This window comes from Trachemys scripta, chromosome 9 (genome assembly GCF_013100865.1).
Source record: "Trachemys scripta elegans isolate TJP31775 chromosome 9, CAS_Tse_1.0, whole genome shotgun sequence".
NCBI lineage: Eukaryota > Metazoa > Chordata > Testudines > Emydidae > Trachemys > Trachemys scripta.
In genome coordinates this window covers 64,354,952-64,381,498 of record NC_048306.1, presented here as the reverse complement: position 1 = coordinate 64,381,498, position 26,547 = coordinate 64,354,952, and the positions used below count along the sequence as shown (strand labels likewise).

At 41.5% G+C, this 26,547-nt stretch overlaps 1 protein-coding gene across 1 annotated transcript in view; it reads left to right on the top strand.

Moving 5' to 3' along the window:
- The window catches only part of SPSB4 (splA/ryanodine receptor domain and SOCS box containing 4), a 161,949-nt gene that overhangs the window by 38,958 nt on the left and 96,444 nt on the right, over positions 1-26,547 (top strand). Inside the window, exon 2 of the mRNA XM_034782307.1 lies at positions 10,759-11,614. Coding sequence (XP_034638198.1) covers positions 10,921-11,614 — 694 coding nt within the window. The 5' untranslated portion in view covers positions 10,759-10,920. The remainder of the gene's footprint in view (positions 1-10,758; positions 11,615-26,547) is intronic.

Below are 26,547 nucleotides of genomic sequence, written 5' to 3'. Positions count from 1 at the left end.
GAAAAATCATGGAGCAGGTCCTCAAGGAATCAATTCTGAAGCACTTAGAGGAGAGGAAAGTGATCAGGAACAGTCAGCATGGATTCACCAAGGGCAAGTCATGCCTGACTAACCTAATTGCCTTCTATGAGGAGATAACTGGGTCTGTGGATGAGGGGAAAGCAGTGGATGTGTTATTCCTTGACTTTAGCAAAGCTTTTGATACGATCTCCCACAGTATTCTTGCCGGCAAGTTAAAGAAGTATGGGCTGGATGAATGGACTATAAGGTGGATAGAAAGCTGACTAGATCGTCGGGCTCAACGGGTAGTAATCAATGGCTCCATATCTAGTTGGCAGCTGGTTTCAAGCGGAGTGCCCCAAGGGTCGGTCCTGTGGCCGGTTTTGTTCAATATCTTCATTAATGATCTGGAGAATGGCGTGGACTGCACTCTCAGCAAGTTTGCAGATGACACTAAACTGGGAGAAGTGGTAGAGATTCTGGAGGGTAGGGATAGGATACAGAGGGACCTAGACAAATTAGAGGATTGGGCCAAAAGAAACCTGATGAGGTTCAACAAGGACAAGTGCAGTGTCCTGCACTTAGGACGGAAGAATCCCATTCGAGGTCTAGATGTGAAATGGCCTGAAAAGTCAGCAGAAGAGAGAAACAAGATTTAAAAACAGATAAATAGACTATTGTCTACAGTTCCTAGATACAGTAGATGGAAGTATTTAAAAATATACACAACACTGTATTCACGGCTTACTCACATTGTCTTTTGAATTCTTCATATGACTTAACTACAATCTACATTTGGTGTCACATACTGTATTTCATATTATCCTAATAAAGAGCAGCTAAGTATACAGTCTATTTTAATGGCAAGTTTAAGTTAGCATGTTTATCTTGAATTTGAGGAGTTAGCTTGTTGTGTAATGCTGCAAGAATGTAGCCTTTATGGAAGAACATCCTTAGGCTTTTTGTGACTTGCATTCCTTTAGGAATTGAGCAAGACATGAGCAAGACATGTTAGTATCTTTCCCACAGTATTCATCCCTCTTGTTAAAGGTCATTTCCCTGAGTGTATAAACAGCATAAAATTTTATTTACAGCACAATGAAATTTAAAATGTCCCAAGGATTACAGTACTAATATTACCATTTACTCCATTTGGCAAGTGGACCAAACGTTGTTCAAAATATGCAGTAAATCAGTATAATTGAAAAACAGTGTCTGTGGTCAAAATTAAGCTGGTCAGCTTTTCTAGTGCTCTAAGAACATTCTCCATTCGCTGTACACCTCAAACAGTGCTATCATGGTTACTATGCTAGCTGCCCCTCTGACCCCTTCTGTGGCTTTTGAGTGAACCCTGTAGATGTTAGGCCTCAAGCCCTTAACTTTTCTGGGGTGGAATCCCACAATTCTCCTGTTCTTAAACCAAGTCCCAGGCTATGGCACCCTGAGCATCAACTCTGCTTTCCCAGCAAGTCTCACTGAATGTGGTATCTGTGGGTTTCCCGCCCTCCCATTTTGGGACCTTGCAACCAGCAGTGAATACAGTGACCCAAAACAGCCTCCTTAAAACAAAGCATTGTTATTCTGAACAGTAGGAACAAAACATAACAAGAAAGAAGGCATTTAAATACAAGAAAAGGTTTCCCTCAAGTCTCAGACCTAGGACTCTGTTTTACCTCAGACCCCTATATTCTGTGGGTCTGAGTGTCCGTCTGTTCCATAATAGTTTCTTTCCTCTGTCCTCAAGGGACAGAGCCAAGTCTTTTTCTTTCAACTCATGTCTGGGACCTGCCTGCCCTTCCCCCTACTGATGTTTTAATCCCCATTCGAAATTAGTATGAATGACAGCCATCAGCACTTATGGCCCTACTTTGGGGCTGTTTTTACATAACCCATTTCCCTTTTGAAGGTTTTTCCCTGCATTATGTTATATCAAGAATCCTCATCACATTGCTACTCCTGTACACTACAGCTGAAGCCGATGTAACTTACGGATGAAAAAGCCACCCCCTGAGCAACACAAGTTACATTGACCTAAGCACTGTCCACATCAGCTCTAAATTGGAGGGAGACCCTCTCCTTCCATAGCTTCAGCCTCCCATTGAGGTGGAGTAATGCTGACTGGAGAGCGCTCTCTCATCAGCATAGCGTATCTTCACCAGACGCACTATGGTGGCGCAGCTGCACCGATGTTGCATGGTAGCTTAGACTAGCCCTTAGATTATGAAGCTTGTGGTCCAAACTTTTTTCCTAGACTTTGAGACGAGGTAGAGGAGAGGATGTGTTTTTGTTTGTGTTACTAGCTGATGGTGTTGAAAGTTGCTTTGTAGTCTGACTCTGGCTGGACACTCTGAGCTTTTGTATGTTTTTTTTTTTTTTTAATTATAAATAGAAATTGAAAAAAAATACTGTTTAATGGGAAATGTAAATTTTAATCAAATGTGAATAAATGAAAATCTAACCTGGCTTTTTATCTTGGAGCAGGAGAGAGAAACCTTAAAACCTCTTGGAAATATTAATCACTGAAGGCCAGTTCCTCCATGTAGCCAGCCTATGCTTTGCTATAATAAGCTACCTTTACAGCCCTCAGATTCTGGGCTTTGTCTACTCTGGCCTGGACCCTCAGCTTAAGTTAGAGCAGCATTGATTCGGCTTTGACTTTTGGAGGGCAGTGGGCAGAGAGTTTCAGACCGCTGCGGAATGGGGATCACTGTGGAATGGGCATGTCCCCTGCACCAGTGGCCAGGAAGGGGCGATGCAGCAGCTGCTATGGCATTGGTCAACCATTCTAGGATTCCTTTGTAGTGGGGGGGAATTCTTAAGAGGTTGGCAAGGCCAGCTTTATCGTGGCTTTTGCTGCCACAATGGGCTCGTAAGTCTGGGAGTCTGAGTCTGATCATTCTGTTGTGTTTACTGAGCACCATTACTCTCCTAGCCTTGGTGTGTAGTGTGTGGGTCCAAATTTTCTTGACATCCACCTACTTTTATGCAGAAATTTCAAGTTCTGGATTAGGGATGTCAAGAATGTGTAAAAATAGTAACCATGTAACTGATTAAAATTCTATCAGTTACATGGTTAAATGTTTACCTGGGGAACTAGGGGTGAGGGAGGTGCTGCAGCACCCCCACATCTTACATTGGCCCCACTGCCACCCCTGCACCTGGGGGTCTCCACTGCCACCTGGCATCCTGGTGCGCCCCGGATACCAGCAGCCCGGGACGGACCCTGGCCGCAGGACCGGCAGCCTGGGAGGCAGCAGAGCCCCGGAACGGGGCAGCAGCCAGGATGCCGGGTGAGTGGCAGCAAAGCTACAGGCATGGCGGCAGCAGCAGCAGAGCCCCAGAGAGACCCCGGGCACATGGGGCTAGCAGCTGGGACCCTGGGCGGAGTTCAACCGTTAACAGAAACCGATAAGCATAAAGTTTATTGGTTAACTGGTTAAACTCTTACATCCCTATTTTGGATCTTCTTCAAATCCAAAGAATTCATAGCAGCTGGGGTAGAAGTCAAGCATTAATTATAATAAACTTCTGCTTTCCTTTTCAGCATGCTCCTCTTCTGGGGACTGCAACACTGCTCTTGAGAACACCACGGTGCTTGTGTCGCAGGCGTTTCCTAACGAGGTGGAGTGTTTTTCTCTATACTAGAACTAGATGTTTGTCTGTTTAAGAAATTCTAAAGAAAAGGATTGCAAAACACATCTAAATACTAATTGCACTTTCCTACTATGCATTTCTCTGTATGTTTGATACTGAGCCAAAAAATAGTACCAAATAATATCTGTCATACTTATTGCAATAGGCTGGAAGAAATTGCTGGAAGAAACTTTTTTGGGGAGAGGAGAGGGGAGAATCATGAAAATTGATGGGTTTAGTCTAAATCTTTGACCATGTAGGGCATGTCTGTGCTGCGAAATATAATCCGTGGCAGTAAGTCTCAGAGGCTGGGTCTACAGACTTGGACTTGTGGGGCTCATGCTATGGTGCTAAAAATAGCCATGTAGATGTTCTGGCTCAGGCTGTAGATCGAGCCCACCACTTCCCTGGGCTTCAGAGCCTGAACTGGAACATCTAGATGGCTATTTTTAGCTTTGCAGCGCAAGCATGAGTCTGTAGACTTGGGCTCTGAGACTCGCTGCTGTTGGAGGGTTTGTTTTTTTCTTCAGTGTAGACTATAACCATAATTTCTAGCTAAAACTCAGTAACTCTTATTTCTACAAAACTAGACAGTAGGTTTTTTGTTTATTTGTGTGGGATGGGAGAGGTAGTTGAGAGAAGCTGCTGAAAAATATCTGACCAGGTAGCAAAATTACAGTGGGACTCGCCTTAATCGTTAATTACATCACAGCTACAAAAAGAACACCTGCAGACTCCTCCACTCCTGTTAAATTTCTCTCACCCTTGTCTTCACCTCTACTTGCCATTTCAACTAAAAAGGACTTAATGAGGCTCCTTTGGGAGCCCACTAATGTTATTCTTAATCAGTCAGAGGAATGGCAGCTGTTGTTAATAAATACTTACACATTTTCTAACTTATTGAATAGGGTGCAGCCCTCCAAGCCCATACCCCTAAAGAATTTAAAAAAAAAATATTGATCTTTAGTGTCTGCTCAATACTGCTGATGTGCTTGTGTCTCTCGTGTGTGTGTGTGTGTGTGTGTGTGTGTGGCAGGGGTTGTAAAGATATCTATGGAGACATTAATATAAACATTTTTAAACTCAAGATAATTTAATTTTATTTCCCTGAAGTAAAACTCAGAAATGTATATGGGGTAATGGTCTAAGACAGCCTAGACCAGTATCAATATTGTTAAGTGAATAGATAGTGGGAGTAAGTGATCCGGTGGTGATGCAAGTTAGACACAGTAATTGGAGGTTTTTGGGGAAAGGTTCAGGACAGGAGTAATGGGATACAGCAGCTTGGCATGTGTCATTAGTCATTGAAAACTGTCGCCATTTGCATGTCTTTTTAATGATTTAATGGTCTTGGCAACTGCTTGTGACTTTTGTTGATCGCCTCCCTGGAGATCAAGCACTGACTGCACACACAGTGAAATATCCTCTCCCTCCTAGAGGGGTCTTCCTAAAGAACACTGGTAGGGCATTGTGGGAAGTTTACACTCCAATTATTCACACTGATGTGTGACTTTATTTATCAGTCTTCTGAACTCACATGGCTTCCTTTTTTTTCTAATCAAGTGACAGTGTAGTGACATTAACATAAGTTACAGCATGTTCTTACGGTACTTTCATTTTCAACTGTGGTGTCACAACAATATGTATGTTTGTTTAGCTAGAGTTCCTCATAGTCTGGAAGGATGGGGAAGTGTAATTGTAAATGCTGGAACTAAAACGTCAACAAGAAAATCCCTTTATTTTAGTAGCATTTGCACATTGTACTGATACTGAAATACTTCGCTATATAAATCAGTTGGCTTTTTTAACAGTTAAGTAGCATCCCTCAAGCCTCTTTTAAATTGTAATATCACTATTGATGTGAATAATATCTCTAAATATCTTGGCAGACTCCATGAGGGTACTGGAAAGTGAAACTGACACTTCCCTTGCTTGGACTTGGCTTGCTCTCAGCTGTGTGCAGTATTCTTAATCTAATAATTTCCTGACAAAGTGTGGCATGAATGTGAAATTATTAAACAAATATATTAGGCTATATTTCTCAACACAATATCTCCAATTTCTCAATAGTTGCACTGAAAATGAATTCTTAACATGTTCCTTCTCTCCCTCACCCCCTTGTGCTTAAGTTTTCATGAAAAGAATATTTTTTCAGATACTGGCACTTAGAAAAGTTCTCAGCAAAATAACTGTTGATGAAGTTTAATGAAGTATAGCAAATGAAAGAGATCATGGCTTTAGATGGATATAATCAAGGTCTTCTTTATATTGTGCTATCAGACCTCAATACCTTGAGAAGATTTCCTAATTCTCTGATCTGCTGAGGTTTCTGCAGTAGCATAATATGAACAGAAAAAGCATTCAAAATAAAAACTAAAACTTAGAAATGGTTAGTTTTTTGTTGTTTGTTTTAATATTTAAGGATGCATAGATCAGTAAATATGCAAGTTTACATATAAAAACCTGTTTTAGTGGTTAGGTACAGATAAGGAAAGTGGTCAATTGAAGGACTAGGTGTGGTGGTGCCATATGGAGGTAAGTACAGTATGGTACAAGTACACTAGCTGATGTACAGGTTTTATACAGAGACAATTAGAGAATGTGGGGTTGGAGGAGACTGGGGCAAGAGGCTAGCAGTGGTGAGGGTAAGCTAGAACTAGGAACTGGAGTGGGTTGGGGACTGGGATTGCCTAGGCAAGGAAACTAGGAAACAGTGAGGGGGAGGAGGGAGGTGGTGGTGATAGAAAAACAGATCTGACCTGGTGCCTAGGAGTGCTGGGTGGTGGTGGTGGGGAGAACTAAGACTGGCTGGTAGAAGAGACTGAGACAAGGAACTGAGAGCTACTGGGAATGATTGGCAAGGAAACTAAGACAGTGAGTCCAGAGAATTGAGACGACTACTAGCAGGGAGACTGGGACTGGTATGAGAAACATCATAAATGGAAATTGGGACCCTCTGGAGGAGGAGTATGGGATGCAGAGCCAGGTTTGAGTCAGGGACAGGTTGGAGAGGATTAGGCAGAAGAGGTAAAGCTTTCAGGGAGGGAGAAACTGTGGCTAGTGGGAGCTGCTGGGGCATTGCCTGTAGGCGTGGGCAGCGAGCACCACATAGAACCGCCTGGCCACTCCTGTGAATAGGAGCCGGATGTGGCGGGTACTTCCGGGAGTTGTGCGGAGCCTGGGCAGGCAGGGAGCCTGCCTTAGCCCCATTGCACCGCTGACCGGGAGCCGCCTGAGGTAAGCGCTGCCCAGCTGGAGCCTGCACCCTGAATCTCTCCTGCACTCCAACACCCTGCCCCAGGTTGGAACCCCCTCCTGCACCCTAACTCCCTCCCTCCCTCTTGCACCCAACCTCCTGCCCCAGCCCTGAGTCCCCTCCTGCACCCCAAATCCCTCATCCCTGGACTCACCCCAGAGCCCGCACCCCCAGCCAGAGCTCTAACCCTCACCCCAGTCTGGAGCCCACTCCTGCACCCTGAGCCCCACATTCCTAGTCCCACCCTGGAGCCCTCACCACCTACTGCACCCCAACCCCCTGCCCCAGCCCAGTGAAAGTGAGTGAGGGTGGGGGAGAGCAAGTGACAGAGAAAGCGAGGATGGACTGAGTGGGGGGCCGGGCCTTGGAGAAGGGGCAAGAGAAAGGGCGGGGCAAGGGTGTTTGGTTTTGTGAGATTAGAAAGTTGGCAACTCTACTTCCAGATTCTGCAGTAAATGAGGCAGGGGTCCTACAGACAACAGCCTCTTTCGCTGTTCATTTGCAGAGTAAATCCATCCCATGGACTGAATGAAACGGGTCCCGTGGAAGATATGGTTGTAATGATTACAACCTATATCATCATGCATATGCTCAAAAGGGTCTCATTAAGGCTGAATGGGCAATCTTAATTCATAAAATTTCCTAAATTTTGAGTGCTTGATTTGCAACCTGAATAAAGTTTTCATCCTTTTTCACATGTGTAATATTTAATGCAAACTGATCCAGAATGCAAGATTATGTGCCTATAAATTATGAAGCAGTGTGATCCATTGCTAGTACTGTACAAGAGCTATGTAAAAATGGTGCAGTGGAACCTACACATGTTGCAGTAACTTCAAAATATCTGTGTAATAGAAAAATTACAGTGTGGATTGTCTCTGAGAAAGGATGTGAGATTGCATCACACTAAAAGGTGAAAAACCTACATTTAATCACTTATACTAGAAAAATGTAATGGCATATCTTTTAAGTCTTTAATTTTTCATTCAACTGCTACAGTCCAGTGGTATTTAATTAAACAAACATGCCTTCAGTTGGCCTTGTGACTTGGGCTGCCTTGCAGTAGTAACAAAGGGAATGACTTTGTAGGTATGCAGAGTTGTGAAACAGAGCAAAAGTAACATGTTAAGTCTGGTGAGAGTAGGGAATTGCCGGAAGGATGAATTTGAGCAGAACCACTAAGTTAGTGCCCTTCACAATCTTTGGAGCATCAGTAACGCAAGACTGTAACATGGTTCAATCCTGTGTCCTTTTTAACCAAATGGTAAAATGCGACAGGGTAAGATCAAATTATTTAGTATCAGTATGAGGTTACAAAAAACATTGTTTTAGCCCAATGTTACTCTTGTTAGTTTTGCACAAAACTAAGTAAATACTAAACTTGCATTACGTAATAATTGTACCCCTTTAATTATATTGGTTTGAAACTGAAACAGGTAAATTTTTACAATTTCTAGTATAGGTAGTGATGCTGGTATAACGATGCTTGATATTGGTATGATATAATTCTTGGTGCATTGGAGGGAGGTATGGCCATGGTCTACCCAGGTACGTCACCTCTGGGATTTCCATTGCTAGCACTAGCAGGTAAAACCCTGCCCCTTTGCTTTGGGGAGTGCAAGCAGCAGCATGGTATATACACTGCACTGGTGAGAAATTCCCCCCTCTCATCATACCCACAGAAAAATTACAATAGTCCTGTTTTGTGGGGGAGACTTTCAAATCTGGGACTTAGGTGCCCGTCTCCCATAGAAAAGTCAATCGGGTTACTAACTGCCCTTTGTCTTTTGATATTCTCCTCCTTATTTCAGATTGCATACATCTTTTAAGTTCTTGTAACAAGGCACATTTTATAAACAACTTAAGCAGAATTGGTCTGCTTAACAGATCTCCCAGGAAAACACTTAACTGATAATATTTGCTCTTTAATACTAATATTCCATATTTTTACTGTCAATATTTTATCTCCCTCGAGTCCATTAGTACATATTGAAGTATAAAAACATTCTCACTGGCCCAACTTCTGCCCTCTCTCAAGCATGCTCAATTCACATAAAAGTTGAAGTGTGCATGTATCTGAATTTGGCCTGCTGTCTGGAAAGGTAGTTTTTAATTTTCCCAACTCCTCTTTATGGTCTTGCACTTCAGTATTTGCAGGTTCCACAAATCTTTGTGGTCATTTTTTGGTTTCCTTTGGCTCCGCGAGTAAGCTCTCTAGCAATGGAGTTGACATTTTGTATGGTGTCAGTCTTTATTGCATTCATTGAAAAATACAGAGCTCCATACAAGAAAGAAAAAAGGAAGCTTTTTCCCAGCATATTTTCATTAGCCACGAGAGTTCTTTATTTTATTCACTAATTACAGAAAGTTTACAGATGAGTGGCAGCACAGCAATGAGCGGTTAGGTGCTGTAGGAAGTGGTTTGGTATATCTTTGAAAATACACTTGTAAGTGAAATATTTCTACTATCGGGAATGTTACAGATTGACTGCTCTAATAAGTGAGGGAAATAACTGGATTTAAAAAAAAAACAAAAAAAAACTTCTGTTGGCCTCCGTTCAGAACCAGCAGCAACAGAAATTACACTGGTTCCATTTTCATCTGCTAGAAAAGGGAGAAAATCAGTCTCCTTCCCTCCCTCCTGTCAGCAAACACCAACACTCAGGATCTCCACAATATTCCAGTCCCTGGGTTATTGGTTGACTGGTCCACAGCTGTTGGTAAAACAGAAATCTCAAGTCTGTATACAAAGTGGTACAGCTCTTTGGGACTCAGCCCTCACAGTAGACACATCTATTGGCACTGCATCAATTAGCCAATTCATTGGCTGCCTTCCACTCCTATATTTATAAACCTTCTCATCTTTGTGCTCTTATTGGCTCATGTTTCCAGAGTGGTGTGACCTGGCAGTCTTCTTGCCCACAATGAGCTATACTGCTTCAGAAACAGCTACTGAGCATGTCCATTAACCTCAACACCCTCTTCTAAATATATTTGGACTCTTCCAGCTCAGTTACCCTGTCCTGTGCATAGAATACTAAAATCCATGTGTACTTCCCAGTGTTTCTCATCCTTTATTTGTGCTAAAAAATAATGAAATGCTGCAGTGTGCAACATGTGGGTTCCACACATATAGCACAAGAGCTTGCATTCTGAGCCAGATATCCCCATTGGGGGTGGCTGGCAAAGAGCTGAAATTGCAATGCTATAGTTTCAATAGCTTGGAGAACTCCATTACTGCATTTATATCCTCCTATTCTCCTTCCCTCTTTCTTCTCCTGCCAAACTCAGTGAAAATAAAGCTTGACAGTTTCATGCTCTTTTTATTTAAGGGGCAGGGTATGTTAAAGGTAAGCAGTCAAGTTTCACAGCTGTTTGTTATTAGCACTGTTTGTTGCTGTTACAAGATAAAGCCTTGGATTATAAGGGCATATAAAGACAGGAACAGTTAGAAAGAAAAGGGGGCTCTGACATAGGACCTAGTTGTGAGAAAATGAAATGAGAAGAGTAAATAAAAATCATTATGCAGCTGAATATAATGTTAATGCCTCTTGCGGGGGAATAATATATGCCTTGTACAAGACACTATGGCCCTGGCTAGACTAAATGGGTGGAAGGGCAGAAGGTGGAGAATGTCTGTATCCTATTATGAATTGGAGGAAATTACTGTCTGTATTCTGTATGCTGGTGGGCTCAGAATATCCTGCTGGCAGTCTGGTTAGTACTGCAGGACAGAGAACAAAAAGCAGAGAAATGTTAGTACTTGTTGTTTAAAATAACCTAGCTGGGATCAAAAGAAGTTTTCAAAAATGTTTGAGAGGACAAAATGGCTTTCTTTAATTAACTGAAAATTCTTGGTTTTCTTTCAGGAGTGTTTTTTCTCTGAAACCATTGCTGCTAAAGGGCTCCAAACGGGAGAAATAAATCCAGTCTGCTTGTCGAGTCCCTGGCTCAGCGTGCAAGTGCTTTCATGAGGTAACATTGGGCCAAAGTCAACCTTTCTTTCTCCTTTCTGAATCTGCAGCCAAGAAATGGGCCAGAAAATCTCAGGGAGCATAAAGTCTGTGGATGTGAGGGAGCCCCCTTATAGACCTGTTAAACGAGAGCTGAGGGGACCAGATTTTTGCAAGCCTGCTCGACTGGACATGCTGCTGGATATGCCCCCTTCCCAACTGGAGGTCCAGTATAAACATGCTTGGAACAATGAAGATCGATCTTTAAATATATTTGTAAAAGAGGATGACAAACTAACTTTTCATAGGCACCCAGTTGCCCAAAGCACAGATTGCATCCGGGGCAAAGTTGGCTACACAAGAGGCCTACATGTCTGGCAAATTCACTGGCCCACTAGGCAACGAGGAACACATGCTGTGGTGGGTGTATCAACAGCAGAAGCTCCATTACATTCTGTAGGATATACATCATTGGTTGGTAGCAATAGTGAATCATGGGGCTGGGATCTGGGACGTAACAAACTTTATCACAATTGTAAAAACCAGCCTGGGGTGACGTATCCTGTTTTTTTGGAACCAGATGAGTCTTTTGTACTCCCAGACTCCTTATTGGTAGTTTTGGATATGGATGAAGGAACGCTTAGCTTCATTGTAGATGGACAGTATCTTGGAGTGGCCTTCCGAGGACTGAAAGGGAAAAAACTTTACCCTGTAGTCAGTGCAGTTTGGGGGCACTGTGAAATTACAATGAGATACATCAATGGACTTGATCGTAAGTGTTATCAAACGTATGCATTATAATATCTCAACTTTTTCCAAACTCTTTCTTTTTATTTAACTTTCTTCTTAACCCCTTCTCGTATTATAAATGGAGAGTGCTGGACAGAGGACCCCTGGTTGCTGTTAGAAAATACCCTCTGTAAAACTATCCAACCTGATAAAACTCCTACCCATTAACTTCTATTCCACAGATGGCAGCGTGTGGCTGTGGGTTGTCAAAATATCAACCCAGGTCCTAAGACCTTGTTTGAATTCTGTAGTACAAATTAACTGTCTCTCTAACTTATTCTTGGTCTTCTGGCATAGAGAATGTCTGGAAATCTGTCTTGCAAAAGTCATTTTTTTATTTCAGTGAAATGGGCAGCCTGGGAAAATATCCAGAAAGCTTTTAATGCATTTTCATTGTAAAGTTCTGGTTTACTTGAAGTTAATATTTTTAAGATATTGAAATTTAAATGATTTTGTAAGTGAGCTCCTTTTCTTACCTTCTTGACAGATTACAGCAAAAGATGAGTTACCCTTTCTGAAAATGAATTTTAATATTCTTCTTTAGCTCTGATTTTGAGGCTTGATCATGAATTAACAAACTATCCAGAACAAGGGACAGTATGATGATGTAGGCTTCTCCAGTGGCAGTGCAAGAGAGATTGGCTTGCGAATCAAAGCCTACTTCCAGGTTTCTTTGCAGCTCCAGGAGCAGAATAAGCCCTATATCCAGTTTAGCAAACATCTACTGACATGCTGGCACAGCTCTGCTGCTTGGGCACTGTGGGGGACAAGCATGTGTGGGGGTTTAGAGAGTAGATGCAGCTGCTCTTTAGAGCCTGCTTCACTCCTGTACTGTGAGGGTTGGAACAGACAGGCCTCTCAAGGTGGTAAGGGGCACTTTCTTCTTACTGGTTCACACGGTGTACAATCTGGGGTGCAATCTGGCCCTGAACCATAAATATAAATTCATAGTGTGTGTGACTGAAATAGCTAGCTGGATAAAAGTTTGCTGGTCCTGGAACTTTACGTTGTGAATTAGAGTATTGGCTATTTCTTGTAAAGAAAAATTTAATAGAAAATGTGCACGCGCGCCCTCTCAATAGTTCTGGGAGAGACATATCCCTTTAGATTTGTGTTTCTCCTTTTAGCTTCTAATGGGATAGACTAAATTGTCTCCACCAAAAGTAATTCTCTGCTCATTAGCCTTATATTTGATATGTGAGCTGCTGTAAAATCATAATTAAAGAACTTGACCCTGTTTAAGATTATCTTTTAACACATACATAGCACTCTCATTCGGGAGAAAAACTTATGAGCAGAACCCTTACAAGCATATTGCAGCTAAAAATCAAATGAGACTTTCTAGTGCCTTAAAAGGAGGAAGATTAAAGGATCAAAAGTTTTGTAGCCATTAATTTGAAACCTGGAAAGAGTTCTTTTTGACAGTGTGCTATAACAACTTGGCTTTCTTCTTTTTATTTTTGGAAACTGAATAAATACGAATTCAGTGCAAACATACAACTTGTTTCACATGCTGGGGATGTCATGTAGATAAGCAAAAGCTCAGTGTCTATCGCGTTAAAGTCCGTTATGTTCCATTATAATATCTCAACTTTTTCCAAACTTTCTTTTTATTTAACTTTTCTTCTTAACCCCTTCTCATATTGTAAATGGAGAGTGCTGGACAGAGGACCCCTGGTTGCTGTTAGAAAATACCCTCTGTAAAACTATCCAACCTGATAAAACTCCTTCCCATTAACTTCTGTTCCATTGTAGCTATTTTGTGGGTTACTCAACTGAGTATCAGAAGATAGAAAGGACGGGGAGGATGTCCACAAGTAGGAAGAAAGGAGGAGGCAGAAAGAAAGAGAAGGTACAAAATGGATAAGTAGCAGGTGTGATGGGTTCCACCTGGGGTACCACCTGGAACTGAGGTACCACTGAGCCTGAGCTCCCTCTCTCACTGTGCTGCTGTGACAAGCTACAGACCTGCTCCCAGTCCTACACTTCCACCAGCATTCACACAGGTAGGGGTACACCCAGCTGCAGTTACATGCAGGCTATGGTCAAAACCCCAACCAGTATGAATTTATTATGCAGTTCGCCTCCCCTTAATGTGGAGAGGAAATGCAACAGCTCCTGCCCCTTGAGCTAAGATTTCCAAGCACTTCACTCCAAACTTACTGGTTTAGATTAAAACATAAAATAAGTTCATTAACTACAAAAAGATAGAATTTAAGTGATAGCAAACAGAACAAAGCAGATTACCTAGTAAATAAACAAAAACGCAAACTAAGCTTAACATACTAGAAAGATAGGATTTGAATTGACAATCTCTCATCCTGACTGATGATACAAGCAGGCTTGCAGATTCTCAAGGCATTAGCTGCACTTGCTTTGCAGCTTGGGATCTCCAGGTTTTCATACATAGGCTAAAAGGATTTTTAGCCTGAGTCCAGCACTTCCCCCAGTTCAGTCTTTGTTACTTAAGTGTTTTGAGGAGTTTCCTTGTATTGGGAGTGAAGAACAACAGATAATGTCGCTCCCTGCTTTACATAGCTTTAGCATATGGCGGGAGTCTTCTCTCTCTCTCTCTCTCTCTCTCTTCCCCCCCCCCAAAAAAAACAAAAAGAACAAACAAAAAACTTGGTTCCCAGACGGAGCGGCCTGGTCACATGCTCTTGCATATCTTGCTGAGTCATGTCAGTCATTACAGGCTGTCTGGAGCATTCTCAGGAAGGCTCACCAGGTGAGGGATAAGCTTCTCCTAAGGCCTATTGTTTTCCCTAATGGCCCACTTCCTTGAACAGGCCCTTCACAGTCCGCTATCTAGATCAGAAGCATCTTGCCTAGTGGGTGTCGCCCAGGTGTAACTACATTTGAAATACAGATACATAGTCAATACACCTCTACCCCGATATAATGCTGTCCTCGGGAGCCAAAAAGTCTTACCGTGTTATAGGTGAAACCACGTTATATCGAACTTGCTTTGATCTGCCGGAATGCGCAGCTCAGCCCCCCTGGAGCACTGCTTTACCGCGTTATAACCGAATTCATGTTATATCGGGTCGCATTATATCAAGGTAGCGGTGTATTCATAACTTCAGATACAAAAATGATACATGCATACAAATAAGATAATCATATTCAGCAAATCATAACTTTTCCAATGACCCCTTCTATGCTCATTTTGTACAAAATGCATCATAATTATGCATAATTGTTTCCTAATATCACTATGAAGAACATGGAGTGCAGTGTCATAGCGGGGAAGAGGTTATACCATGCTAGATGATAATTGTGGTCTATAAAATGATAGAAGAGAAGAAATAATCTTCCATCCTGTTTCTTGAAGGATAATCTTCTTGACTTCCGTTCACTTAGAGGAAAGCTTTGGTCTTTTCGGTGGCATGGGAGAGCTCTTTTAGATTTTGATCCTGAACTCATGGAAGTCAGTGGGTGGATTTTCGGACCTTTAATGTGGATAACTTTTTAAAATAGACTGGATTAGGAGTATATTTTTCTAGGCACAACAATTTGGCTGATTGGTGTGATGAAGTTTAAAGCCACTCTGCCTGCTGGCTAGGCATTGACTAACTCAAGGTGTTTCTGGTCACAGGTTCATAGTTCCATCCGTTTTGTAGAGCTAGATCTTGTTGTATATTTTAATAACTTTTCATATTCTCAAGATTCGAACAGGCTGATCTCCTGGGTGTGGTGACATGCACCCACTAGATACACAAATCAAATGGCTTTACGAAAAAGCCCATTTTTACATATTTATTTGTTTTATCTTCTGAAGTGTCCTGTTCACATAAGTGCTCTGACTACTTGCTGTTCAGATGAGGGTTTTAGAACCCTCCGATGCCCATATAGCATAGTTGCTTAGCAAAGAGTGAAAAAAGGAAAAGGAATAAAAATGACAGATTAAGTGATGGATTTACATATTTGTGATAAACTTCTGTTCTTGTCACAGTGTCACAAATTTGATACATCATTCTGACAGTGATGTGTCATACAGAGAGAACACAACTCTGCTCTGTGAATCTTTGTGACCTGACTATAACCATGCTCTCTTTGATGATAGTGTTTACCTTTCTGTCATCTTTGGAGATGGAACATAGTACTGTAGGTCTAAAGCATTGTTGTTCTTCTCCTGTCTCCATCTGATAGTATTTCATTGCTAAAAATACAGGACAAAGATTCTCTGCTTTTGCACCCTGCTGGCAGCACAAAGGGAATGAAATCTGGCCTTGTTGTCTCTGCTAGGGAGCACCAGCAAGCCTTGAATACCTATGCCTCCTTGCCCCATGATCTCGACATGGGAAGCATGTGAAGAGGGATGAGAGGAGAGCGTACAGAGCATACTACTCTTTGGCCATCTTTACCTGGAGGACAGTTGCCAGCTGATGCTGGTTGTCCACTGGTGCACATTAGAACACCCATTAAGCTGCTCTGGCCTCAGACTGGGAAGAGACTCAAGGAACCATAACAGACTCCCTGATTGTCAGTCCCCCCACTGCCATTACACTGAGTATCTTGCACATGATGATCTCTTCTCCCCGCTTCATCAAACAGAGCTGTTTTATTAGAAATGCAGATTTATTCAGTCTTTGATCTCTTATATAATGGATTTTTAATTTAATTACTGTATGTATTTTTTCCCGTACACACTGCTGGCATATATATATATATCTATAGTATGCCCTATCTTTGCATATAGTTTATTCTATATTTTCCATCCCTTAAAATTATTTGCAGTTAAGAGACTACGAAGTTTTAACTACAAACTTCCCTGAAGAAAAAGTAGATGAAGGGAAAAATATATATATTTATAAAGCCCTACTCAGAACACCTGATCAACACATCACATAGCAACTTTGCCTATTAAGCCATATTCTAACATCTGAAAATAGCATGTGTGTATGTGTCGAATATATATATATTCTACACATGCTATTTTCAGATGTTAGAATATGGCTTAATAGGCAAAGTTGCTATGTGATGTGTTGATCAGGTGTTCTGAGTAGGGCTTTATAAATATTTTTTTTTTCCTTCATCTACTTTTTCTTCAGGGAAGTTTGTAGTTAAAACTTCGTAGTCTCTTAACTGCAAATAATTTTAAGGGATGGAAAACCTAAAGATGGCCTCAATGGTTCAAAATTGCTTCAGGTTTAACTATTAAAATATTTTCCTGAAACACTGTCAGGGATGGCCCTTGGATTTTTCTGTGCTCCTGTTTATAGAGACTAGTTTAAATCGTGAGAGACAGGTTCTGACATTTGGGTTTGGTAAGCTCTTTGAGGTGGTTGGGCTCTAGCATCTGATTGCTAACCTATACCCAAGGCCTTGCAAAGACTTGTGTCGTTGAATGTGAACAATTTTAATGTTTCTTTTTGTGTACCATAGTACAAAACCAGATTGTAAAGTAAATGAACATCAGGGTTCTAAACAAAGTCTAGCTAAATTGAGAAACCCTTAAGTGGCAACTAATGTAAAAATTAAATAGTTTTCCCATTTTCCTCTTAAATTCCAGAGACAATTTCACTTTTTTTATTAAATGACAAGAAGAAGGGTTGCCAGTATTTTGCCCCAACAAGAACATATACTTCTTGTTGCCACATTCAGTGCAGTGCACTTTATTGTACTTTACTTGGGTATCAAATAGAGGTGGGCGATTCGTTAAGGAAAATGTTTGGTTTGGTTTCAAAAACGTTAAAAATTTGCAAACAGATTGGAAAACTCAATTTCAGGCCAGCAAACCATGGTACATTAAAAGAAAGAATTTGAATCCACATTTCCTTCCTTCCCGCTGAGTGGCCGAATCGCCAGGCTTTGGAGTCATTCTTTTCTCTCTTTCTCGCATGTGCATAATGAATATATATAAGTATCTGTACAAAGTGTAACATCTCAAATAAGAGAGATTGAGAGCAACCCACCCCACAATAGCCTGGTGGTTAGGATGCTTACCAAGGATGGGTAAAATCTGAGCTCAAATCCCTGCTCCAGAGTGGAGATTCAAACCCTGGGTCTTTTTATGAAGGATTTACTCCATTTGTTAGATTAAGCATAGGCGAGCTTGGTCAGTCTAAGGTATGTCTACACTGCAATTAGACATCCATGTTTGGCCCACGCCAGTTGACTTGGGCTTGCGGGGCTCGGGCAAACGGGTTGTTTAATTGTGGTGTGGACGTTTGGGCTCGGGCTGCAGCCAGGGCTCTGGGACCCTCCAACCTTGCAGGGTCCTAACCAAGCCAGAATGTCTGCACCGCCATTAAACATCCCCTTAGCCCCGGCTCTGCAAGCCCGAGTCAACTGGTACAGGCCAGCCAGTGGGTTTTAATTGCAGAGTAGACATATGCCCTAAGGGGCCTTATCTGAGACAGGAACCTATTCACAGCTAATGGTTAAGGCAGACATAAATATTCTTTAGTTACAAGGTGAGGTCTAGAGCAACGCGGAGAGACTGCTCAAATGCATTGTATTGCTCAGATAGATTGGGGGGGTCTCCCTAAAAAAAGGTACTTAAAGAAGGGGATGCTTCTATAGCAGTGGCACAAATAGATTCTTATATTACTCAGTGTGCGTCTCCCAGCAGGCAAATGTTCAGACAAATGGACTGCATAAAAGCTACAGCAGCTAGGGGAATGATAACTGAGCCTGAAGGTCTTTAGCATGCTGATGTAGTAGGGGATCAAGCTCAAGTTTATTTGCAGTGAAATATATGCAGACAACCACTTCCTATAGTTCCCTGGTTCTCAACCAGGGGTCCGGGACCCACAGGTTTTGGGGGCCATGAGCAGGTTTCAGGGGTCTGCCAAGCAGGGCTGACAGAAGACTTGCTCAGGTCCAGGGCAGAAAGCCAAAGCCCTAGCACCTGGGGCTGAAGCCGAAGCCTGAGCAACTTAGCTTCACAGAGCCCCTGTGGCCTGGGGCCACAAGCAGTTGCCCTGCTTGCTATCACCTAACGCTGGCCCTGTGTTTTATATGCAGAAAAACAGTTGTTGTGGCACAGACGGGCTGTGGAATTTTTATAGCATGTTGAGGGCAAGGGAGGGCTCAGAAAGAAAAAGGTTGAGAACCCCTGCTATAGTCGACTCCTCTCTTAGTGAGCTCTTTAAAGAATCCCCATATATGATTTACTTGTTCATTCTGCATCTCTTAAATCTGACGGAGACTTAGTCAAGTTAGTTCAGTACTTTATAGAAGGTACCGGCAGCAACCAGCTGGCTAACTGAGAAGCAATGGAATGTCTAAGTGAATTAAATAAGCTTGTTATAGAGCAATAGCATCTAGAAATGTTAAAATCAGTAGCTGACTAAGCATATCAAGCATTTACACAGAATTTCTCCACTGTTGCATTTAGACAAATTGAGGTTAAATAAATGTTCTGTAGTATAGACTGAGTTTTTTTTCTTTTTATTTAACTTTTACTTTAAGCTTTTAGTACAAAAACTGTGCAAACTACTTACGCCTTTAATATTAATATGCTGTGGCATCATGTAGGCCAGGGGTAGGCAACCTATGGCACATGTGCCAAAGGCGGCATGCAAGCTGATTTTCAGTGGCACTCACACTGCCTGGGTCCTGGCCACTGGTCTGGGGGGCTCTGCATTTTAATTTAATTTTAAATGAAGCTTCTTAAACATTTTAAAAACCTTATTTACTTTACATACAACAATAGTTTAGTTGCATATTATAGACTTATAGAAAGAGACCTTCTAAAAACGTTAAAATGTGTTACTGGCACCCGAAACCTTAAATTAGAGTGAACAAATGAAGACTTGGCACATCACTTCTGAAAGGTTGCCGACCCCTGACGTAGGCATTACTCTGTATTGTACCCCACTGCCACCAGTACGTTTCTCTCTAGGACATTCTAGCTCAGCTTTGTTCAATCTTTAGTGAAAGGCCATCTGTTAGACAACTGATTTGTAGTGGACCACTTTGGGTCATACTTCCAGGCAAATTTCCCTGTATTTTGAAGTGGACAGAACCATGACTCTTTTATGTAACCTCGGAGGAACTAATTTGAGACCTCATTTAGGTTCATTATATGACTCGGTTGCTCTGGGAAAATACATTTTTCACTAATATGGATCAAATATTTGAATGGATAGAACTGTTGCAGAAAATCACTTCAGCACTCGAGCGTGCTAGGAAGGCGTTCTGAACTGAAATGCCCCTGAGAACTGTGCAGTTGGAGATTTGCCACTTATCTCAATACCTGGCTAGGAACAGAGCAAATGATTTGGCTCTACATATGTCATTAAACTGTTGAAAGCACTAAAATTAAAAAATCACCCTCTACATCAACAGATCCACTGACACCAGTATTGATTTAGAATGAATGAGGAGGCTTTTACATCTATTCGCTTCATTCTGCAAAGCTGAACTGTGTAAAACTTCACAGTGTTAATTCCTTATGGTGGAGAAAGTGCGTCCTTTTAACTTGTTTGCCAAAGTCACATTTAAGACAGGAGTTGTATCTGATGTTTAAGTGATTCTCTTTCCAGAAACTCTCTGACCTTTTATGAATCACTTAGGGGTTCAGGCAGTTCACATGCTTTGAAAAACAACTTTGAAAGGTCTGGTTTAAAATCTTCCAAAAACTTTGGAAACTATTTTGCAAGTCATATAATAATGTGTTTGTAGCTTTCATGATGTGTTTCCCCCTCTCCCCCCTTTTACATTAATACAACAGACTTGCAGCTGAAATATTAGTCTAGATTTTGGCAAATTTGATTTGGGCATGTGAGGGGAGGGGGGGTTAAAGAGTGAGGAGGAGGAAATGCACAACTTAAGGACTTTCAGCTCCTTTCAGGACAAACTCCTTTGGACAAATTCTACCCTCATTTGCTCTATTGACATCTGAGATTGGAGGTCAGACTTTGACTCGTTGATGACTATTTCAACACTTCTAAAAACATTTCACTTCAATGCACAAAACATGCTACAAATATAAAGCCACATGTATCTTTCCCTATGCATATGTTTATCCAAAGACCACTCAGAGATTGTGTATGCTATCTGACTTAATAAGGAATCTTGGGAAACCTAGCTGCAGACACTGAAATGGGGAATAGTCAATGTTGTGCATAAATATATCCTATAAATCCTGGTTAACGTTGTTAAAAATTCAGAATAATGGAGTGAGGACAGGTTAGTGGTGATGGTGGGGGATTTATATATTATGTAAATTCAGTACAGTGATTTCTACTGAGGTTGCATTTCTATCTATCATAATAATTAATATTTTAGAGCTGTACTACAGAAGGTGTTTTTGGTTTGTGGGTTTTTTTTTTTTGTTGTGTACCAACACTGAAAAGGAACCATGAAGACATCCCAAATAAGTGAAACAATAAGCAATCTTCAGCTACAGAACCTTGGATTGAGCAGGCTTCCAAGACAGAATGCATATAGAAAGGTGGGGTTCAGGATGGTTACACCTGCATCATTGGGTTACTCAGAACTGTGAACTGAGTAACTCAGTGGGTGAGCTGAAAGGGCCTACTACTGAAATGCAGGTGGGATGACTTGGAGCAAGGCTGAAGATCTTGAGCATGTACCAGACGCTTGGTGGTAATGCAAGAAAATGCTACACTTTTTTTAAACTGGCTTTTCATTCAGAGAGCTATTTACCAAGGTTCTGCAACTGCAGCTAGCATTCAAGCCATGTACACACAGACTGACTTCCTGGTGCCTCCTCCAAACTCTTCTGTCCTGCAACTTGTGTTTCTTCTTCCAAGTTCCATGTAGGTTGGTACATGCAGTGATTCAGATTTACTTTTCACCCAGATATTTATGTCCTTTCTAACTAGAGACACCCCAAACCTCAAATAATAGTAATTCCACGAGGAAAGAGAAACTTCAACTTACTTAAACTCATGCCTAAATAGCAATTGTGAATTCTAATTCAAGATACACCTATACCAGAATTTAAAAATTAATAGGCCCAAATGGAACAAAATCAGACTAAAGTAGAGAGAAACTCTGAATTGTTAATTTTGTACATCAAATTTTTGAATGGGTTATAACTGCCATAAGAATAAGAAAATTGTAACAGAAAACATATCTTTCTGGATATAAATCCCTGAACCACTCAGGAGACAGTGGGAATTGGCAAGATTTTTGGGAAGTGTTGCTGAAACAACTGGTCAGCAGCATAATCTGGTGTCCAGCTGAGCCAATTATTACTTTTAAAAAATTCTTCCTTGCCTTCTTAAGTTCCAAAAAAGATCATCTCATATTTGGGTCTTTTCCATCCAGAATTCCATGTGTACTTAAACAGAAGGTTTCATAGATCTGAGAGTTAAATGTACAAGACTTCTGGGATGTTTCTTGATTTAGGGTTGAATCTCATGCTTTAAGGTTAGGATAATTTATTTGAAACTGATTAATTGGAATTTCTGTTGTCAGAATTCAGGGAACGCAATGACCTTGAAATGTTATAGAGTATGCCCTTGATGTGGTGATAGTATGAATATTTGGCTCTTCTGTTTTTTATGTTGGAAAGTCTCCACTGATTTACCTTGTACAGGTTGTAATGGTTGTCATAACAAGTATTGGAATTCAGACATCTACACAGGTAAATACACGTATTTGATAAGTGTTTTGTAAATACAGAAAGCCTCTAGGTATTCAAAACCCACCTCTGACATGCTCATGTTTCCAAAACACTTTTGTGGGTAAACTCTGAAGGGGCACTGAACTTTCCTGAGGTCTCTAATAGTGTCTTGTGCTTCTCAGAAAATATGCTAATGTTCTCGATAATTCTCATAATTGATATACTATTCGATCTATAAATAAATTAATGGAGATATCCTATCTCCTAGAAGTGGAAGGGACCTTGAAAGGTCATCGAGTCCAGCCCCCTGCCTTCACTAGCAGGACCAAGTACTGATTTTGCCCCAGATCCCTAAATGGCCCCCTCAACGATTGAACTCAGAACTCTGGGTTTAGCAGGCCAATGCTCAAACCACTGAGCTATCCCTCCCCATCTCCCCCAAGTGGGGCATAGCTACCCCCGCCTTAATTGGTTCACTCCCAAAAAGAAACAAAGCTATTAATAAACATTTGTGCATGCTTCAAACTCAACACCTGTGACTGAACAGGTGGAATAAAAACAATTGCTTAACTATCGGTTCCTTGAGTCAGTCTTCTGTATGCTACAGCTCTCCAACATGGTTGCTATGAATCCGAGCAAGCATAAAGATTAGTAGTTAGTGTTTTTAATGACCACAGCCAGCTGCTGCACATTAGAGCAGCTCCCAGATTACTCTGAAAAGGGAAAGGGCAGAAAATCAGGGAGCCACAGTTTGTTGATTGGTTCTCATCATCTTTTCCCCACCCCATTCAGAGCTGTCCTAAGTGGCTGTGGGAAGGGAAGCCACCCTTTGCTATGGTTTACCCTAGTTCAGATACAACTGTTAGAGCTCTTATTCTGCTATCTTTGTCCTTTCACAGCCCAACTAGAAAGCAGGCAATGGAACAGTTGCTCACAGTGATTACAGCTCCCCCCAGAACTGTTCCAGAGCTTGGAGGCAAACCCATGGGAGGCAGTGTCCACTGCTATCTCTTTAGCAATGGGGCACATTCAAACATTTCAGTTTTAAAATTTGCCGTGTGTGTGTTCTTGAGGATAAAACCTTCAGTTCCCAATCAAATGCAAATTCCCCCTTTACACATTTGCCCTGAAGAACACCAGTAGAGCAGGGGTTTATTATGACTGCACCTGGTCTTTTCGGTTTTTTATTTTTAGTTTGCTTTAACTGAAAGAACACTGATCTGTCAGATTATGCAGCATGAATATTAAATATAGAATGTTATAAAGATATCTAAGCCAAAATGCAAAATTGTCAATGGGCAGAAAGAATTATGGTAGTGTCTTCAATTACTGTGATTTCTCCTCCCCACCTTCTAAATGATCTTCAGCAAGAGTGACTTTTTAATGGATGTGCTTTTTTTTGTTAATATAAACCTGTTTTGTTTTTTTTTGTCGTATTTTAGTACTGTGACCTGTGGGGAAGGGGAAGACTACTTTAAAAACATACATACAGTATAATCCCATATTGCTAGCTTTTACTCAGCAAAGGCATTCCTCACAGGCAATTGGAGAATGAAGTTCTCGCCCCTCTGTGAGCTGAGGGGTGAAAGCATTATTAACTAGCTAGTACTGTGAAGAAGCTGTCTCCAGTTTTTTGGATAAATTTAAAAAAATGGCATTTGCAATTCCCATTTTAGGAATTATGCAGCTAATTGGAATTCTTTTCCTGCAAAAACACATTTTTCTTCTATAATCCCAATTTTGCTGACAATTTCTAATTTTCACAACAACCTGAATCCCTATTTTACGTTGTCAATAACATTACACCACTGTCTGCTGGTTTGGGGCAAAGAGCCAATCACCTTCTGCCTCTCCCCATGACAGTTCCTTCACAGCCAGCTTCTCTTGCCCAACCAACCAAAGTCCTCTTCTTTCTTCCTTTTGTCCCTCTGTCTCGTTATTTTCCTTTCTTCACTGTCAGTGCCTCCATCTTCTATTCTCTTGAGCCTATTCATCCTCTTCTGCCTTCACCTTTCCTGTCCCTAACCTACACAATATATTTAAAAACAAAAAACTACATTGTAATGCCAATAATAGTCTTTTAAAGGCAAGCACTCAAAAGTTAGGTCACCTGTGCAACCTTAACTCGCCTCCCCTAACCTGTTGTGCGTATGCATTATGATACAATCTTTAATTACATGATCACATATTATTTTGTCCACAGGACCCATTCATCATTCAGTGTGTATGAGCAGATCTATTTTAGGGTGAGTGAGGGTTGTATAGTGAATGAGACTGTTGCCTGTAGGGCCCCTGCCTAGTCTGTAGCAAAAGTGGGAAGGTACGTAGTAAATGAGGCATCAGATTGCAGAAAGAGAAGGGATGGTGTCATGTTTAAGGCAGTTAAATGCTGCCCAGGAGATTTGGATTCTTTCCTGTCTCCACCAAAAATGTCTTTTGTGATGCTGGGTAAATCACTGAAATAGACCTCTTCACATATGGTCACCAACTGTATTCCTAATTTTCTGGGTTCCTGACCTGAGTCCTTGGGGTCTGCTTTGCAGAAATGCTGAGAAAAGCACAGCTCCCATTGATTTCAGTAGCAGCTGTGAGTGAAAATATAGAGTGCTGTGAACTATGAAAAATCAGGCCTAGCGCTCTCAAATTGGGCACTTGAGACTTTTGATCTTAATGTATGTGTCTCCCATCTGTAAAATGGGGATAATATCACTTTTAATAATTGGGGCCTGATGGTCCTAGCCTCCTTGTGAGCTCAACTGTGGAAAGTGAAATAAAAGTTTAAAAAATTTTGCAGTTACTCACAACATATGTTGATAGAAAAAAGTACTGGAAGGAGACACCATATTGGCTTAGTCCAAACAAAAAGGCCTACTGAGATAACTCGCAGACAGTTGAAATAAGGTCTGGTGAACCAGAGGACTCTGGGGCAGAAATCAATGGACCAAAACTGATGTGTTGGAAATTAGGCCTCTTTTGGGGTCCTTCTAAGAAGAGACTTCAGTGGGAGGGTCAAAACGCAGACTGGAAGATGGATGAACTGGAAGGAGCCAGCTTCACCATCATGGCTGTCACTCCCACCATCTCCTGGGACCCCAGGTTCCAATGTGACACTGATGTACTTTAATTGTCCTTATCCTGAGAGATGGCCTGTCTGGAGTGGTCCAGAGAGAGGGACCCAAATGACATCGCCACCTGTACCAGCTCTGGCTAGATCCTGAATATCACCTAGGATGGGAGACTTTGGTCCCTATTGTCACCTCTCCAACCCACCTTTGTGTGTCCTTTTTCCTTCCCTGCCTTATTCTCATTCTTTTTTGTGTGTGCGCGCCTTCTTAATGAGAGTCTGGTTTTGCTGGCCAAGCCAATCTCTTTCATAGCTCCTGTGATTAGAGTGGCCGATAAAGGCAATGCCCTAAACAGCCCACTGCTGGTACAATTTGACAGGTCTTGGAATAGTTGAAAAGACTCTGTGCTATGCCGGTATTTCTCCAACAGCGAGGTTCCAAGTCAGAATCACCCAGAGACAGAAACTGCATTCTTTCTTTGCTGTTCCATTTTGTGTGTGCTTCTCTTCTTTTGACTTAAAGGAAGCAGATCTGAACTTTCACAATAAAAGCAACACCATCTCCACAACATCTCAGGGCTTGTCCACACTAACAACTAGACCGCAGGAAGTAGGGAGTTTGAATCTACCCCACATTAGCCTGCAACGGTCTAACCGCTCACGTGCACCCTTCTGATGCATATTAATAGTTCATTAAAGTGCTTTGGGCTGGTCCCTTTTCAAAGAGGGCTAGTTCAAAGTACTCTAAAGAACTGTTGTTGGGCATCAGCAGGGTGCACATGAACAGTTTGATCTCAGCGGGCTAATGGGGTAGATTAACACTCTTGCTTGCTACGGTCTAATTGTTTGTTTGGACAAGCCATCAGTTAACATTCTCCACCTCCCCCTCCCTCTCCCATGGACGGTTATTACCGTCTTTAATACCATCATAAAAACTTATGTTTTCCTACAGAACCTCTCTATAGCTAAAGGGATAAAGGGATATTGTTAAAATGAACCTTACTTTATGTTTCAGTTGCTTTAACTGTTTTCATAATCTCCTAAAATATGGAATGATTTTTAATGGTGTCCTTGCCAAGCTCTCCATACTCAAAACCCTGAGCCGTGTTTAACTGGTTAGTGTTGTACGTAACACCTTTCACTCTCTGGGCCCATTTATTCCATCAAAATTAACACCACAAACCCCCTCATCCCACAGAGGCATTGGGAAAATAAGTTCATTAATAGCTGTAAAGCAGTCGAATACTGTAGAGGTGAGTGTCCTAGAAAAGTTTGAGGAAATTTAATAATTCAGTCTTCAGAACAG